Source organism: Girardinichthys multiradiatus, chromosome 19 (assembly GCF_021462225.1).
Source record: "Girardinichthys multiradiatus isolate DD_20200921_A chromosome 19, DD_fGirMul_XY1, whole genome shotgun sequence".
Lineage (NCBI taxonomy): Eukaryota > Metazoa > Chordata > Actinopteri > Cyprinodontiformes > Goodeidae > Girardinichthys > Girardinichthys multiradiatus.
Window position 1 is genome coordinate 16,029,932 of NC_061811.1, and position 19,751 is coordinate 16,049,682.

Sequence of the window (19,751 nt, forward strand, 5' to 3'; positions counted from 1 at the left end):
TAGTTCACTAAATGTTCTTTAACAAACCTTGGAGGCCTTCAAAGAACGGCTGTAGTTATACATCTGTTCATACTAATTAGGTTACTTTTACAGACAATTATTTGAAATGGATGAAATAAATCCATTTCAAATAATTGTCTGTAAAATCTTTTATTTCACCCCTCCTTGAACCGCCATCTTAACGTGGTGGAGGGGTTTGAGTGCTCGAATGATCCTAGAGGCTATGTTGTCTGGGGCTTAAATGCCCCTGGTAGGGTCTCCCATGGCAAACAGGCTCGATGTGATGGGTCAGACAAAGAGCGGTTCAAGAACACCTCATGACGACTACAAAATCAAGGCACGTGACGTCGCCCGGTACGGCGGAGCCGGGGTCCCACCTTGGAGCCAGGCCCCTGGTCGGGACTCGTCGGAGAGCGCCTGGTGGCTGGGTTGGCAGGGCCAAGCCCGAACGAGAGACGCGAGACCATCCCCCAGTGGGCCCATCACCTGCAGGGGGAACCGTGAGGGACTGGTGCAAAGAGGATTGGGCGGCAGACGAAGGTGGAGACCTCCGCGGCCCGATCCACAGATGCTTAGGCTGGCTCTAGGGACGTGGAATGTCACCTCACTGGGGGGCAAGGAGCCTGAGCTTGTGCGGGAGGTCGAGAGATATCAACTAGAAATAGTCGGGCTCGCCTCCACGCACAGCGTGGGCTCTGGAACCCATCACCTTGAGAGGGGCTGGACTCTCTTCTACTCTGGAGTGGCCCACGGGGAGAGGCGGCGGGCTGGGGTGGGTTTGCTTGTCACCCCCCAGCTCAGCCGTCTCGTACTGGGGTTTACCCCAGTGGATGAGAGGGTCGCATCCCTGCGCCTTCGGGTTGGGGAGAGGTCTCTGACTATCATTTCAGCCTACAGGCCGAGTGGTAGTGCGGAGTACCCGGCCTTCTTGGCGTCCCTGTCGGGGGTGCTGGATAGTGCCCCTCCCGGGGACTCCATTATTCTGCTGGGGGACTTCAACGCTCATGTGGGAAACGACAGTGACACCTGGAGAGGCGTGATCGGGAGGAATGGCCTCCCTGATCCGAATCCGAGTGGTGTTTTGTTATTGGACTTCTGTGCTAGTCACGGATTGTCCATAATGAACACCATGTTCAAACATAAGGGTGTCCATCAGTGCACTTGGCACCAGGATACCCTAGGCAGGAGGTCAATGATTGACTTTGTTGTCGTATCATCAGACCTTCGGCCGCATGTTTTGGACACTCGGATGAAGAGAGGGGCTGAGCTGTCCACTGATCACCACCTGGTGGTGAGTTGGATCCGCTGGGGGAGGAGAAAGCCGGACAGACTTGGCAGGCCCAAGCACATAGTGAGGGTCTGCTGGGAACGTCTGGCGGACCCCTTGGCCAGGGATGTATTCAATCTCCGAACCCGGTTGTGGACACCGGCAGTAAGGGACGCTGTCAAGCTGAAGAAGGAGTCCTATCGGTTGTGGTTGGCTTGTGGGACTCCTGAGGCGGCTGACGGGTACCGTGGGGCCAAGCGTGCCATGGCCCGGGCGGTGGCAGAGGCAAAAACTTGGACTTGGGAGGAGCTTGGTGAGGCCATGGAGAAGGACTACCGGTTGGCCCCGAAGCGAGTCTGGCAAACCGTCCGGCGCCTCAGGAGGGGGAAGCAGTGGTTCGCCAACACTGTTTACAGTGGGGGTGGGGAGCTTCTGACCTCGACTGGGGACATTATCGGCCGATGGAAGGAGTACTTCGAGGATCTCCTCAATCCTGCCATCACGCATTCCTTGGTGGAAACAGAGGCTGGGGACTTGGGTTGGACTCTTTCATCACCCAGGATGAAGTCACCGAGGTGGTTAAAAAGTTCCGCGGTGGCAGGGCTTCGGGGTTGGATGAGATCTGCCCTGAGTACCTCAAGTCTTTGGATGTTGTGGGGCTGTCATGGTTGACACACCTCTTCAACATTGCGTGGCGGACGGGGACAGTGCCTTTGGATTGGCAGACTGGGGTGGTGGTCCCCCTACATAAGAAGGGTGACCGGAGGGTGTGTTCCAACTACAAGGGGATCACACTCCTCAGCCTCCCTGGTAAGGTCTATGCCAGGGTATTGGAGAGGAGAGTCCGGCCGATAGTCAAACCCCGGCTTCAAGAGGAGCAGTGTGGTTTTCGTCCCGGCCGTGGAACACTGGACCAGCTCTATACCCTCTACAGGGTACTCGAGGGTTCATGGGAGTTTGTCCTACTGGTCCACATGTATTTTGTGAACCTGGAGAAAGCATTCGACTGTGTCCCTCGTGATGCCTTGTGGGGGGTGCTCCAGGAGTATGGAATCGGGGGCCCTTTACTAGGGGCCATCCGATCTCTGTACAAGCGGAGCAGGAGTTTGGTTCGGATTGCCAGCACTAAGTCGGACCTGTTCCCGGTGCATGTTGGACTCCGGCAGGGCTGCCCTTTGTCACCGGTCCTGTTCATAACTTTTATGGACAGGATTTCTAGACGCAGCCAAGGGCCGGAGGGGGTCTGGTTTGGGGACCAGAGGATTTCGTCTCTTCTTTTTGCAGATGACGTGGTCCTACAGCATGCACTGGGGAGGTTCGCAGCCAAGTGCAAAACAGCTGGGATGAAGATCAGCTCCTCCAAGTCCGAGACCATGGTTCTCGACCGGAAAAGGGTGGCTTGTCCTCTTCAGGCTGGAGGGGAGTTCCTCCCTCAAGTGGAGCAGTTTAAGTATCTCGGGGTCTTGTTCACGAGTGAGGGAAGAATGGAGTGGGAGATCGACAGACGGATCGGTGCGGCTGCCACAGTAATTGGGGCGCTGTGCCGGTCCGTTGTGGTGAAGAGAGAGCTGAGCCGAAAAGCGAAGCTCTTGATTTACCGGTCGGTCTACGTTCCTACCCGCACCTATGGCCATGAACTTTGGGAGGTTGTTCCAGGCACGTCCCACCGGGAGGAGGCCCAGGGGATGGCCCAGGTCACGCTGGAGGGACTATGTCTCTCGGCTGGCCTGGGAATGCCTTGGGCTCCACCCGGAGGAGCTGGAGGAGGTGTCTGGGGAGAGGGACGTCTGGGCTTCTCTGCTGAGTCTGCTGCCCCCGCGACCCGGTCTTGGATAAGCGGAAGACAACGAGTACGAGGACGAGGATTTATTTCATTTAGGTGTGTCAGAGTAATGTGGTGTCAAAAACCTATGGTCAGCACACTTTTTAGAAATGAATTTACAAAAGAAATTAAAAGCCTTTCATAATTTTCCTTCCAACTGACAAATGTGCAGTACTTTGTGTTGGTATATTACATGAAATGCAAGTAAAAGGTTTGTTAATATGACAAAATGTGAACACGTTTTATAAGTGAAATTCTTTTGCAAAACAATGTATGTGCTTGTTATTTTCCAGTCTGCTGAAGTAATGCTTGTATTTGATAAAATGCAGTTATAACTAAAGGAAGGTTGTCATCATTTAGCTGGAAAAGATATCAAGAGGACAGATTTCAGAACAGAAAGGACTAAACCCTTTGGTTTCAGTGTGATCTGCACAATACCAGCTGCTTCACTCTGTAAAGTGATAATGACCCAACTTAGGAAACCTTTCAATGTTATTAGCAAATCAAAATAGATAATTTTTAACTAATAGGGTATGAATGAGAGAGAACGAGCCTTGCTCAACAGTGAGCGACACCTCTCTGGTTTCTTGGTGCAGAGACTGACAGCCGGCCTCATTGGGCTCAGCAGTGGGGATCATGTCATGTCACTTCTTATTGACAGCCCAGCCATCTCCTAATGACTTGTTCAACAATTGCATTGCTGCCTGGGTACATAAGTATGTGTGTCTGCGTAAGAGGCAGTGGACCCCCTGATGCACATAATTAATCATACATACTGTCAGGCACCCCAGCTCTCCCCAGTATACACTACTGTTTTGGCAAGTGAACAGAAATTTGAATCAGTGTTAACACAGGATTCTGCACAAACTCTCCAAAGTGAGCTGCCTCCTATGATACCTTTAACTACAGTGATGATGAATCTATTCTTTTTCTTTAAGGAAGAACAACTTATGATTGTTGAAAAACCATAATTAGATTTGATCAGAAGGCACAACATAAGCTCAATGCAAACTTTTTTTCTCCAAGAAGATAAAACGAATGTTTATGCTGCTATACATTTAAAGGAGGCAGGATGGGGAAACTGAGGGGTCTGAGTGGATGTGAAGATAGTTGACTGGTTAAGAAAGGTTAGGAGCCAAAGGTTTCAAAGTGGACTGTATGTGGGATTCAGGCCTAAAAGGCAGAGCTCAGAATTTCTGAATTGAGGTTTGTTAAAAATGTTTTAGGCAGAAGATAACTCACTTGGTGTAAATCCAGATTAGTTGATCACAGAGGCTAAAACTAATGGCTAGTCTGACAGGGGCCAAGACCAATGCAGATTCACCCTCTCAAAACAACTCCAGTCTTCAAAATGTAATAGTAATTTATGTCAATGCTTTTAATAAACTTTTAACATTTTATCATGTTTACATTGGGCTTATTTATGGAGAACCTGATGACTATTTAAATGGGATCGAGGCGGTGTGCCACCAATGTTCTGTGTGCATTTAGAGAACGGAACATGTAAAGCATTTCCAGTCAGATAAACTGCTTGATAGGAGAGTATGGTCTTCTTACAACATGAAGCATTTCATTCGCTTTTTAAACCACATTACTTTTAATTCAGACTGTTCCTAATACCAGAAAGGCTTTGCATGTTCTGTTTTCACCCAGGAAGGTAATTTGTGGTGCACTCCTACAGTTCTCCTACAGTTCCAATGTTTGTAATCATTTGCTTCTCCGTAAATAACCATACAACTTAAATGTGACTACAAGATCAGGCTAAAAGCTTATAAAAAAGGTTTCCAATAAACCATTGTGACATTTTTCTGACTGGAATTGTTTCGAGATGGTAAGGGTCTGCGTCAGTCTTATCCCCTTTCAAAATAGCTTGTTTCAGCCTCTGGGACCAACTTTTCTGGATCTTATGCTAACTCCAAGAGTGTTATCTGAACTATACCTTTAAGCTGTTATATAACCAGTCCTATTCATGAAATGAACTCATTGCTTATTGCCACTCTGTTTTGCATATAATGCATGTATTAAGATAAAGGTTGCATAAGGACAGAAAAACCTTTTACATTTTTTTCTCATCCATAGTAATGACCAGACCATCTCGGGATGAAAGTTCAATGCTTTAAAAACAGTCTGAGGGCCCAGAGGAGGTCAAATAATAACTAGCTAATAAGCAGAAGATGGGGCCAACTGTGGTGCTACTTATAATGCTTAGATGAGTTAATCTTCATCAGTGCAGACAGAACGTCTACATGATGTAGCATGAGATTATTAAGCGTTATCTTTTGGTCATTGCTGCAACATTTCCATAGTATTTACATCAATTCAGATTTTTCTTTGTCCGCATATTCAACAAATCTGTGGCAGTCTGGTTTAGCTTGACATCATATTATGTATCAATGAATACCATAGTAATGCATGGCAGATGCACAATAGTGTCACTGAGGAGTTACTTTTGGAGACCGCCTGCAGACTACAAACAACAAAGGGAAGTTTCAGCTTAAATCTGGCTCATGTTTCATCAGCAAACCTGCTCTCATGATGTTTTATTAGGAAAAACCCACACCAATAGGAGGAATGAGGAAGTCTTCACAGGCAACAATCATGTTTTCACAAGTTCCCTTCAGCAGGGTTGAGAGAAGGTTTACTGCCCACAAAGTCTCTCAAGAAATCACAGTCTCTGGCATCACAAGGGTACAGTCAAGGTGCCACTGCTGATGGAAGAATTAAAACCCTTAACTCAAACTCTGTTAGAGCATCAAAGTGTTTCGTTTGTGTGTCTGTAGGAGCTTGGTGTTATTTTCATCTCATGTGCTCAAATGAAATGTATCGTTTCTACTCTTATGTGTTTGCTGACTATTTCTGCTGCAGTGATTCAGTTCTCACTGCTTTAGTCAAACAAACTGAAAAATTAATTTAAAATTAAAATTAGCAGGAGCTGAAATAGATGAACAAGGATGTCTTATATATTAATCTACATTTAAGTGCACAGAACTGCACAAAAATCTTCATTTATTGCGTTTTGCTTACAAGAAACCGCTCCTCGCAATACCGTAAAGTTGTCTTCAGGCATTTATTTTTCTCAAGCTTTCTGCAGGTGTTCTAAATGTCATCTTGACGTTAAGCTAAAGAACTGGATCAAAACCAGCACAAAAGCTGTGTATTGAAAGATAATTCACTTCTTTAAATGCTGACCTCTGTCACGGTACCAGCTAGATGTGGATGTGTTGGCAGCCTTTTAGAAATCTCAGTTACAGTTAGTAACAGTTACAGTAATAATCAATTTCTTAAAAATTTAAATAGTTTAAAATCTACTTGTTTAAAATGGTAGCAGAATTCTGTGCAATATGACTGCGGCAAGATGTCACCTTTACTCCTAATATAATTAATTAATGACTGCTCAAGGCAGGCAGACTAGAAAATAAATGTCAGTGCTGCTTTTGTCGTAGCTGTGAAACAAACAAAAGCAATTAATCAAAATTGGTATCAGCAGAAATCAGAAATTGACAATCAAGTTCTGATTGGTGTAATCAGGATTAGTTTTACATGTTTCCATTCACAAACAGCAGTTGGTGCAAATATTGGAAAAAAAAAATTTAAGAAGTTTGGTCAAAAAACCTACAAACAGCCCAAGAAACAATAAAATGTTCCCATGATTAAAAGGTAATTTAGGTCTCCTGTGACTATGCAGTACTCTTACCTGTTGTGCATCGAGTTGGCTGCCGCTCCCTCCTGAGGCTTGCGATTAGATGGAGGTCCCATTCCTGGCCCAGCTGGTTGCGGCATGCTGGGAGAAGTGGGACCCATAATTGGGTAGGTCCTGTTCTGGCTCCCAGGGCCGTGGCTCCGTCCACCAGGCCCTTGACCATGCATGGGGCTGGTAGCATTCATCCCAAGACTGTTGGACAGGCTGGGGCCACTGTAGCTGCTTCCGGTTGACCCAATGTAGTTAGAGGGCCGAGGGTAGTTACCTGGATTGAACAAAATAATAAGAAAATCATAAAACAAAAAAGTTTAAAACGGATAAATCATAGTATCGGTTTTATTTTGCTTAGATCGGATAGATTTTAGTATCCCTGAAATAAAGCAGTCAAATAGGCTATGGTATAAACAACAATTTCATCCCTCTGAACAATAACACTGTGACAGAGAAAATAAGGGAAAAGGTAAAGAGCTGGACCAAATCTTTATTCGTGGCTTCTTCAAAATACAGTATGTGCAGGAAAAAGAAAAAAATAAATATTTAGGGTGTGTTTCTGATGATTTTTCACAGCTGCTGGTTGCCGGATTGCCTTGGGAACAATTTCCAAGCTTAAGGCTGACTTTGTGAAACACTTGAGAGGAGCTCTAATCTGCAGTAAATGCTTTCTTGCTGCCCTGGAGTGCCACGCGACCATGATGCCAGAAGCTTTCCTAAGGCACACTTAAACCCTTCCATTTTGGCTTTAAAACCTCAGCTCAATTCCAACTGCAACACGAGAGGATGGACCATGCTGGCAAATACAACATGCAACACGCCTTGCAAAAGTATAACCCATTGCAGATTTTAACATACAGTCATACTACAACCACAAGCTTTGGTGTTATTTGATGGGATTTTAAATACTAGTCCAATATAAAGGTCTTCTGATCGGATAAGATCAAAATTTTACTTTAGGGCCTACATGCAAAAAGCTATATACACATCAATCTGAACACACCTTCTGAGCAGTAAAATAGTGGGGTGGCAGCATCATGCTATGTGAAAGCTTTTATTTAGCAGAGACTGGGAAGCTGAGTTCATGGGAAGATGGATGAAGCTAAATACAGGGCAATCCTGGGAGAAAATCCTTTTGAGGATTTAAAAGAGTTGAGCCTGGGATGAAGATTCCCCTTCCAGCAGGACAACAACCTTATACAACCAGAGCTAGAATGGTTTAGATGAGGGGTGTCCAAAGTGCAGTCCGCAGGCCATTTAAAGCCCGCCGCTACAGTTAAAGCATTGTACATATAAAACCCTTCTGCATAGGTGGTTGATGCAGATGAACATCTTTGAAAAATATTTAACGGTAAAATTTAACAGACAAATTAAAACATTCCTAAAAAGGAAATCATTAGTTACAACATGATGAATTTGTCTTTCTTAATAGAAGTTTTTTGCCTTTATTTTAACTTCATAGTACTCGTACTCGTAGTCTTCCGCTTTATCCGGGACCGGGTCGCGGGGGCAGCAGACTCAGCAGAGACGCCCAGACGTCCCTCTCCCCAGTCATCTCCTCCAGCTCCTCCGGGGGGAGCCCAAGGTGTTCCCAGGCCAGCCGAGAGACATAGTCCCTCCAGCGTGTCCTGGAGGGGGCCAGCAGGACCACGTCATCTGCAAAAAGAAGAGACGAAATCCTCTGGTCCCCAAACCAGACCCCCTCCGGCCCTTGGCTGCGTCTAGAAATCCTGTCCATAAAAGTTATGAACAGGACCGGTGACAAAGGGCAGCCCTGCCGGAGTCCAACATGCACCGGGAACAGGTCCAACTTAGTGCCGGCAATGCAAACCAAACTCCTGCTCCGCTTGTACAGAGATCGGATGGCCCTTAGTAAAGGGCCCCCGATTCCATACTCCTGGAGCACCCCCCACAGGGCATCATGAGGGACACAGCCGAATGTTTTCTCCAGGTCCACAAAACACATCTGGACCGGTTGGGCAAACTCCCATGAACCCTCGAGTACTCTGTAGAGGGTATAGAGCTGGTCCAGTGATCCACGGCCGGGACGAAAACCACACTGCTCCTCCTGAAGCTGAGGTTCGACTATCGGCCGGACTCTCCTCTCCAATACCCTGGCGTAGGCCTTACCAAGGAGGCTGAGGAGTGTGATCCCCCTGTAGTTGGAACACACCCTCCGGCCACCCTTCTTATGTAGGGGGACCACCACCCCAGTCTGCCAATCCAAAGGCACTGTCCCCGTCCGCCACGCAATGTTGAAGAGGCGTGTCAACCATGACAGCCCCACAACATCCAAAGACTTGAGGTACTCAGGGCGGATCTCATCAAACCCCGAAGCCCTGCCACCGGGGAGCTTTTTAACCACCTCGGTTACTTCAGCCTGGGTGATGAAAGAGTCCAACCCCGAGTCCCCAGCCTGTTTCCACCACGGAATGCGTGATGGCAAGTTCCCCTCCTTGAACCGCCACCTTAACATGGTGGAGGGGTTTGAGTGCTCAAATGATCCTAGAGGCTATATTGTCTGAGGCTTAAATGCCCCTGGTAGGGTCTCCCATGGCAAACAGGCTCTAGGTGATGGGTCAGACAAAGAGCAGTTCAAGAACCCCTCATGACGACTACAAAATTGAGGCACGTGACGTTGCCCGGTACGGCAGAGCCGGGTTCCCACCCTGGAGCCAGGCCTGGGGTCGGGACTCGTTGGAGAGCGCCTGGTGGCTGGGTTGCTCCTCGCGGGACCCGGCCGGGCCAAGCCCAAACGAGAGATGCGAGACCATCCCCTAGTAGGCCCACCACCTCCAGGGGGAACCGTGAGGGACCGGTGCAAAGAGGATTGGGCGGCGGACGAAGGTGGAGACCTCGGCGGCCCAATCCCCGAATGCTTAGGCTGGCTCTAGGGACATGGAATGTCACCTCGCTGGGGGAGAAGGAGCCTCAGCTTGTGCGGGAGGTCGAGAGATATCGGCTAGAAATAGTCGGGCTCGCCTCCACGCACGGCGTGGGCTCTGGATTGAGGAGATCCTCAAAGTATTCCTTCCATCGGCCGATAATGTCCCCAGTCAAGGTCAGCAGCTCCCCACTGTAAACAGTGTTGGCGAAGCACTGCTTCCCCCTCCTGAGGCGCCGGACGGTTTGCCAGAATCGCTTCGGGGCCAACCGGTAGTCCTTCTCCATGGCCTCACCAAACTCCGCCCAGGTCCAAGTTTTTGCCTCTGCCACAGCCCGGGCCGTGGCACGCTTGGCCCCAAGGTACCCGTCAGCCGCCTCAGGAGTCCCACAAGCCAACCACAGCCGATAGGACTCCTTCTTCAGCTTGACAGCGTCCCTTACTGCCGGTGTCCACCACCGGGTACGGGGATTTCCGCCGCGACAGGAACCGCAGACCTTACGGCCGCAGCTACGGGCAACAACATCGACAATAGATGCGGAGAACATGGTCCACTCGGACTCTATGTCTCCAACATCCCTCGGAATCTGGTCAAAGCTCTCCCGGAGGTGGGAGTTGAATACATCCCTGGCCGAGGGCTCCGCCAGACGTTCCCAGCAGACCCTCACTATGCGCTTGGGCCTGCCAAGTCTGTCCGGCTTTCTCCTCCTCCAGCGGATCCAACTCATCACCAGGTGGTGATCAGTGGACAGCTCAGCCCCTCTCTTCACTCGAGTGTCCAAAACATGCAGCCGAAGGTCTGATGATACGACAACAAAGTCGATCATTGACCTCCTGCCTAGGGTATCCTGGTGCCAAGTGCACTGATGGACACCCTTATGTTTGAACATGGTGTTCATTATGGACAATCCGAGACTAGCACAGAAGTCCAATAACAAAACACCGCTCGGATTCAGATCGGGGAGGCCATTCCTCCCGATCACGCCTCTCCAGGTGTCACTGTCGTTTCCCACGTGGCCGTTGAAGTCCCCCAGCAGAATAATGGAGTCCCCAGGAGGGGCACTATCCAGCACCCCCGACAGGGACGCCAAGAAGGCCGGGTACTCCACACTACCACTCGGCCCGTAGGCTGAAATGATAGTCAGAGACCTCTCCCCAACCCGAAGGTGCAGGGATGAAACCCTCTCATCCACTGGGGTAATCCCCAACACGAGACAGCTGAGCTGGGGGGCGACAAGCAAACCCACCCCAGCCCGCTGCCTCTCCCTGCGGCAGGCCACTCCAGAGTAGAAGAGAGTCCAGCCCCTCTCGAGGAGATGGGCTTCATAGTAAATCGAACCAAAAAATATTGAGCTCGGTCAAAGGCAGACTTGGGCACACCTATTCATTAAATTTAAATGAATAAAGCAAGTTTTTTAACACAGACTAAAACAGACTTGCTATGGCATAGCAAGTGCTCCTACAAAAAGCAGAGTATTCCCCTGCAGGCACGGAGCTGTTGATACTGTGATACTCCCTTTTCAGGACAAATCCCCTGCAAAATAGAAATGGAAAATGAGCCATCCCCCATTGTACAAGGGACTATTTATTTTGATTTGATTAAGAGTGCTTTGGTTGGGCCTCACTGCATAATCTCCTGAGAATATGTCTGGAAAAGGGGATCAAGTCACTTTAAAACCTTGAAGGCTTTTTTGCACGCTTAAACGAAAAGTCAAATGACAATATTCCACACAGGAGGGGGAGAAAAAACAACTCTGAAAATGGAAATGGCTTCCCACTGTCCTTGAGTCACTTCAGCGAAAAAGCACTATCCGCATGACATAAGCCTGTGAGGCCTACGAAGAGGCAGCCTAAGGTGGGAATGGAAGCAGAGGAACACAGACGAAAAGGGAGGTAGGAAAAAAAAAAGGCACATCAACCCTTGAGATAGGATTTACAGTCAATGGAAATAAAAGTCTTTCCCATAAAAGTCAGCGATTCCACTTGAATTTGTCCAGACGTTGTAATGAAATCAACTGTGGGAGACGAGGGAGGGTTTGGTGAGCCGTTGAGCTGAATACGGCTGACACCTGTCAAGGGTTTTGGGGCTGTGATAGGGAAGCGTAGAGGAAGAAAGGATGTTAGTTAACATCATGTGTGTCTGAGTGAGAATCTCCTCCATTGTGAATGCACATATAATACTTTAGAGACCACTGAGTGACACATTTCCAACTTTCTAATATTCAAATGTGAAAATCCTGGGAATGCTTCCCCGCTTAGCTCAGCTGAATGGACTTTGCAGATGACTAAGTTCCCACTCAGTCACCTCTCTCAGCCATTTTTGGACAGCTGTTGAGACCCATGGCTGCCTGCCACACATTCTCAATCACTGGGGCGGTCTCAGTGGTGTTTGGCGTCTGTGACTGACTGAGGCTCCAGGAAACCTCCTGGGGAGATGTTTACATCATACAGTCCCATGTGGACAATATGCTTTTTTTTTTGCAGATGAGCTAAAAAAATCAAACGATATAAAATTTAGAGCAAGTGTTGCTAAGTTTCCATGAGCGTGTTTTCAAGTTTTTTTTTGTTCATCATAAGTCTAAAGGATGTCCAAAATTAGCATGCAGGACTCAGAGAACTTATCAGTTTTTATGCAATACCTTTTAAAAAGCTCTAGTTGTGAGCTATGATTGCCGTGGCTGAAAGAAAGACAGCATACCTCGAAGATATGGTTAATATGAGGCTCTCCAATCAAGACTTGCTTTGTTCTAACAAGAGTGATTCCTTTACTGAAGGACTGCCAGACTGCTTCTTCAAGGACAGATAGCGAACTAACCCATGACTGAAAGCTCAGCACTTAAACTCCAAGGTTTAATTATTAAAGCTTTCCAAATACTTTCTTTTAGGTTTGCTATTAGAGTAAATCAGAGGAGAAAGATGAAGCGTTTGCTGAGGTAAAGTTTTGTCTATTTTAGGGGAAAACTATAACATATTATGTACAGTGCTTTCAAAAAGTATTCTTGTAAAAGTACCGTGTCTATTGACAAACTTTTTTGTGTTTTATTGGAGTTTTATGATAGACCAATATAAAGCAAGTATAAGGTAAATCGGATGTAGGTCTAGACTTTGACTAGGCCATTCAAACAAATAAATATGCTATGATCAAAAGCATTGCATTTCACCTCCTGGAAAGTGAACCTCCAAGTTGAAGCAAGGAGGATATCGTATTTTATTTGCACCTTCTTGTGTCCTTATTTCTTAAGTCTTTGTTTCCAGGACACTTCTCGGCATTCAGTGCCTTCATGGGGGAGTGTTGGTGATATTTATAGCACGATGGAGAGGAGGAGAAGGAGAACTCGTGGTCCTTCGTTTGCAATTACACGGAAATTCTCGGCTCAGTTACGGGTGTGGTGGACGCTCCATCCTGTGCTGGGTTTTAATCCCTGCGGTCCCACGGGAGAGCTGGAGTGTGACCAAGGAGATTACAGTCTGCTGCTTCTCTCAGCAGACTGGACCGGCCAGAACTAACAGCCAAGGCACTCTTACGGTGGAGGAAGGTACAATGTGCCCTCAGGACCAGTGAACTTCCATCAGTAAGGAGTGGAATGCAGATTACACAGCTACATGCCTGAGTCCTAGAGCCTGTGCAGGCTGAACACTAAGGAAGAGAATATTATCATTTTTCGTCTCTTACGTTGCATAGCTGTAGTCGGAGGTGGGTAATTTCAGTGGGAGACATTGGTGAGAGCCATCTCAGTAACCCTCAAAATTATTCAGACTCACTATTAGTTACAACATGCTTGGTTGGAAAAATTGCCTTTTTTTGCAGCATCTCATTGCCTCAGGCCCGCATAACCTCCTAAAGCCACCTCAGCAGGATTTCTGAGTCACAGCAGGGCTGGGGTTCACCTTGGGGCAACTGAGCTCCTCTAACTGTCAATTTCCTCCCAAGACTTACCGACTCCTCTAGGCACTGGCTTGAGTCATGAGCTTTTTCTTTTTTTTTTTTCTTTGGGCCGATTTAAATTAAGGCTCAGGCGTAAAAGTCCTGTCTGCAACATAGTCATTACCAGCAGAGTGCTTTAACCCCCTTGAGGTGGGGAAGGCAGCGGAGGGAGAGAAAGCAGAGCTGAGACAGACTCCAAATCTCTTTTCTGGAATGGTATAATGTCCTTCTTTGCAAACTGATTATGAGACTGCTGTTCTCAACACACTGGCTCTCAACTGTGTCCAAGTGCACAAACAGCTGTTGTAGTCATTTGAGTCCTAACCCTGATGTCAACACAAACAGAACAGCTTTACTTTGGATGAAGAGGGCTTTCAAAAGACAGGTGTAAACATTTGGCAGCTTCAACATTGTTTGGAGTTGTTGAGCAGACAGACAACAAGCACAAACAAAAGGGGAAAAGCCTGATCTCTATATACTGTATCACAAGGTTATGGACATATTTAATAACATAATCGGAAACAATGGCATGATCTTTAGTTACTGCTTATAGATCAGTTCATCCTGTAGTTCTGAGCATATTTCATCATATTTTAGAGGCAGAAAACCTAAAAATCTTAAAAGTTACATAAATTAGTGGACAAGTTATTTTAAAATAGACTTTTCAGAAACAGACATTTATAGTTAGACCCTCTAAAACAGGATGGGGATACCATATATGGGGAATAATGTTATGTTTGTTGAGGCACTGTTTTGAAGCCTGTCACACTCGGCTGGAGAGAGAGAACGGATTATTTACTTGAACAAAAGACAGAAGTATGGCAAATGGATGTGTGGCCACTTATTAATACAGCGATACAGTGAGCATTTTTGCTACAAAAGAGCAAGAAAATGTGGGTGAGCACTTTTGATCTATAAGGTCCAATTTGTAGATGGCAACTTCAATTATTCTGTGAAGATCTTCCTCAAGGTTTAGAAATGTGTTCATAGTTCGATGAGAAAAACAGAATTGCAGCCTCCCCTCTATTTTATCCCAAATGTGTTCGAAAAGGTTGAGGTCAGGACTCTGTGCAGGCCAGTCAAGCTTCTCCACACCAACCTTTATATACCTGCAGCGATGGAAGTGATTGGAACACAATAATTCATTTATTTGGTGGTGTGACTTTTGGCAGTATAGTGTAGCTTGAGCAGGGAGTAAACAGCCAGACCATGAAGTGAGTGCAGCTGCTTTTTATGAGAATAAAGTTCATCAGGCAAGAAAATGTTTTTTACTGATAAAACTTGCTCTCTTGTTCAGTGTCAAATAGTGGAACGCTGCTGGACAGAACCGCTGTAAAAGTGGCAACGTTTAACCGTAATTCTGCTAGAATTTCAGTTCTTTTTAATTAAAATGTTTTACCACAAACATTCATTTGCCTCTGTGGTGAAATATAGGCAAATAGAGTTCATCATAGAGTGCTTCAAATCCCTTTGTGGGAGGTCAGTTTGTTTAGTCTCCAAGCTACTACTCTTAGGCAATATTTGTCATTGCAAGATAAAACATCAAATGAGTATTCACTTTATGAAATGAAATTCAAGATGGGGGCTCTGCTATCGCTACCTGTATCATGGTTGGGTTTATTGTTCAGTATCTAACCTCATCACTCTTTAGCAACTTCTAATGGCCTTATCAGCTGCCTTTTGTTTGCTTTTGTCTATGCTTTTATACATGTTGCTCAATTTCGGACATGAACATGAATATAACTATTGTAAGCAAGAAGCGGTCTTGTAAAAATTATATAGGCCCTTTAAACAAGCTCCACTCTAGTTGTTATCCATTAATAGAAAAAATAACTTCATCCCCTTTGAAGTTACAGAGCACGATTTCTTTTATATTCTTGCAAAGAGTCTTGTGCTGTATGTCTTTACTGAAAATGTCATATCACACAAGCTCAAACTCCCTCAGCACAGACGAGCCAAATAAAAAAATCAGCAGAGCAGAGTTCAGGGACTTGGAGCGAGATTCTGCTCTGGCTAATTTGTTAGAGCTCTGGAGAGAGGGAAGGGAAGCAGATGGAGCTGTCATTAAGAACAATGACCAGCAGCTGTCTGCCCTGTTCGACAACACACGCACCCCTGACCTGGCCCTGACCGTGCCCCGGAATCCCTTTGAATCCTGTGAAATATAACAAGAACTGAGTTTATAACAAGGTACAGACAAAAACAGCAAATCAATCTGCGAGAACACAATTCGGACTCATTGCAATGGAGGGTTTGATTTGTGAAAGCCATATTTCTACTTTTTGTTTTGGAAAATATTCTTTTGAAGCAGTAGCTGTTTTGTTCTAAAATTTGAGCTACCTGAATTTCTGAATTATATCATCTTTTTCCAGCAGAACAATGTCCTCACAGCATTCCATTTAAGACCATTTATTTACCGTTATAGTTGCCAACAAAAGTCCCATATGCATAAGTTTTGGAAAGAAGGTAAGGGATAGGGATGGAGTAATGTGAAAATGATAAGGTGTTATACTGCATCATTAAGCTAGTGTAAGTCATGCCTGTTCTAGCTGTATCATGACATATAAAAGCATCTTGGGTCATTTCATGTCTTTAAATGTTTTAGCTACAATCCCAGAGTAACAGCTGATGATGTTTATATCATATATCGTGCTTCATTTAGCAGACGCTAGGCCCAAATGAAGAAGCAGAGTGACAAAAAACCAAATAAAACCTTTTGTATTTCTAGTAGAACTAAAAATGCATAAGCAGCCAGGTGTTGCTAATCAAAAGCTTTACCTGATCTTTAAAAAGTGAAACTACCTTTCAGTTTACCTACATTTAAGATCAGGTAGTAATTACTTTTTTAATTGTTAATAATCTGTTGGTTTGTGGGTTTGGTGACTGAGAACACTGAATGCAGAACTGGGTGCACTTTTATTATATATAAGTTTCATTATTCTAATATGCATATCTATTCTAAATATGTATAATCTGTACACTGTAGGAGTGAGATGAGGAGACATCAAGCAGACTCTGATGGTAACATCTTTTCTGTCATCCAACTGAGATTTCACACTCATCTGCCTTCAAAGCTCCTTCCAGGCTAGTCCGCCTTGCTGTTGCTCTCTGCTTCCTTAATTTTTCCATTTCTCTTTGCTTACTGGGCTGTCAGCCCAGCCAAAGTCACATTAAGAGATAAGAGTGGGAGGAGAAGGGAGACCAAATACCAAATGCATTAGGGCTATTAATCAACATTAACAAATGTGAGGGAGCGGCCGCAAATTTGGGAAAACACACGTACGGACGGGTGCATTTATCAACGTGACACTTAAAAACTCACATTAACTAAAAAAAGAAATACCACAATGTTTCTTGTGGTTTGCTGCCAAGGGCAGAAAACAAAGAGCAACAGCAGATGTCACCATTTGTTTGATGGCTGGTTGTTGCATGTTGGAGAAACAAATGAGTGAATAATGGTTAATTATAGAGACTGATCCAAGTCTTTTTTTATATCCTGGATTGTGATAGATTTTTTTTTTTCTCTGTAGTATCAGAAAATACTTAGACTAATACCTGATGATACTGGATGTCTAAGAGTCACATCAAACAGGAATGGAGGACTACGAGTCAGAGGGCAACATGATGGGAATATGTAGGAGCTGACATTTATGCTGTTTCTGCAGTGATCAATCTACATACCACACTTCAAAGAAGGAACTCCACATAAAACACACTTTCAAATAAAGAATACATGCATATAAAAATACTTGTGCATTTTGCGACAAACATTATTTCAGAATGGAGTATTTCCTCTGGTGTTTGAGGAGAAATGTCTGCATACAACATGATGTGAACAGAGCATATAAAGCAACACTGAAGTGGAACAGAATAATTATAAATAGCATAAATGACCACATGATAACTGCTTCCCAAGTCACTATTTTTGTACCTGATTTGGCATCAGGGGGATTGGGAAGGAGCCCTTCTTTGGATCCATTCCTCCACTTTAAACTCAGGCTGTCAGAACTACAGAATCAGGCCGAAGCTATACTTCAAATATTGTGGCTGCGGTCTGCACAGGTAAATCAAGACAAGAGTAGTGTAAATTCCCCCAACGGCTAATATCGTATCTAATTAAATGCATTAAGAGAAATCTGCAGGGTTTATCGTCTGAAGCAACTAGTGATGAGCAAATCCCTTCAATATAATCGCTTACAACTTACAACCTACTGTTGCATTTCTTTGACCATAAGCCTGTCATAATTGTTGTTTTGGCTGGACCAAAAGGCAGACAAGCACGGAGAAAAGCAGAGAGGGGGTCGAAACTCCTTCTTTAATTTAAAGAGAGTCCACTTACATGCAGGCGAGGTACTGGATGACAGGATAATCCTGATTACAAGGCATCTTCAAACTAGAACTTAACAGGATCCGGGGCAAGAACGAAATCCAAAGAGACATAATGACACCGCGTGGAACAAAGGACGAAGGCAAACTTAAATACAGACAAAGGTGGACAAGAAACAATAGGGCAGGTAATCAGAGGAACAGGGAACAGGTGACACAAGGAGGCTGGGAGGCAGAGGGAGCAGGTGAACCTAATAATACCAAAGCATGAGGAAAGGGACTGAAGACAAGACAGTAAGCAGACCTAAATGAAACTATATACCAAGATAAAAATAAAGCATAAGAATCAGGGATAAACATGAACTGAAGGAAACTGAGAAACTGAAAGGAACACACCAACCTAAGCACTTAGCAAAACAGAAACCATAAGGAAACCCAGACTACAAAAGTAAAGAAACCTAAGTAAACAATAACTAGAGCTAACCTATAAAGAAGAGGATGGAAACCAAAGAACTAGAGGAACAATGCTAAGAAGAACTGGAGAATAAAGGGAACTTAAACTGAGTAATAACTAAAAGGGGAAAACAAATGACGAGAGGAGTAACAGAAAGGAAACTGATAAATGAGAGTGCAAGGGAACCAGAGAACTAAGAGAAATAATAATAATAATCATAAGGAAACCATTCTAAGAAAATAAACAGGAAAGCAACGACAAGGGAAATAGAAGATCAAACTGGAGGGCAGAAGATAACCCAAAACAGAAAACCACAACTAACATGAATACAAAACACAAGTAAGAAACATCTAGCTAAAAGGTAAACAAAAACACAAAACCACAACCAAAGTCCAAAACGTCACATCCTGACAAAGCCACCCTAATTCTGACAGTTAAGCATACTGAGCTCTCTAAATGTATCAGAATCTACTTAAAACTTAATTGTATGCCTCGACAAACAAGCATACATAAGACTAAATGAAAAAAATTACATTTAAATTAAATCGCAACATGATCAGATCAAAACAACTGAGGTAAAAATGAGAGATACCAGAGACAATTAGAGTAAATAGCAACTTAGTGTGGAAAATTTCACCATCTGCTTCAAGAAACTAATAAAAACATAATAACATAATAAATAACAGATACAATTATTTTTATTTTTTCCAAATCATTTTTATTTATTCTAAAATTCAGGGTTTTATACACGTTTTATAAACTTTTTATACGTAATTAAGGATCTATTCATATGATTAATGAATAAAACGGCAAAGGTTCAATAGAAAAAGAAGCCTCACATATTGAGATAATTATTTTTATTTATTTTAGTAAAGCCTGTCAGTAATCTGAGTATTTTGTCATTTAAAAAAAGCTAACAGACAAGTCTCATGCAAAGGTAAAGAAAAAAACCTTTTAAACCTAAAACTCACAATGGATTACATCAGCATTACATGATCCGCAATACTTCTTTTACTGTGTTTGACCTAACTCACTAGCTTACAGAAGGCACAATGTGATATTTTTCCCACTAAGTTGCTATGTATTTATGTCTCTTACCAACACTCACGTTGAGCATGTTTGGGCAGTGACCATTTCTAATAGTTTATATCAGATGGCTGTCGGTCTGAGGGACAAATGAGCTTCAGGTGAGTGGGTGACAAAGCAGACGTAGAGATTACGGCAGACAAACATTTACTGCTGTTTCACTGTAAACTTTGGTGTAAGGATACACTTATTTGAGACTTTGATCTTTGGAGATTTGTCATATCAAATGAAAAAATTCAGCCACCATTTTCCACAATATGGGTCTGGATTGATGTGCTGTTCAGACTGGACTCCGT

At 44.6% G+C, this 19,751-nt stretch overlaps 1 protein-coding gene across 2 annotated transcripts in view; it reads right to left on the reverse strand.

Moving 5' to 3' along the window:
• LOC124855325 (AT-rich interactive domain-containing protein 1B-like) overlaps positions 1 to 19,751 on the reverse strand; it is a 319,405-nt gene that overhangs the window by 42,384 nt on the left and 257,270 nt on the right. For both annotated transcript variants that reach the window (XM_047345084.1, XM_047345083.1), the window contains exon 8: positions 6,784 to 7,054. In XM_047345084.1, coding sequence (XP_047201040.1) covers positions 6,784 to 7,054 — 271 coding nt within the window. The remainder of the gene's footprint in view (positions 1 to 6,783; positions 7,055 to 19,751) is intronic.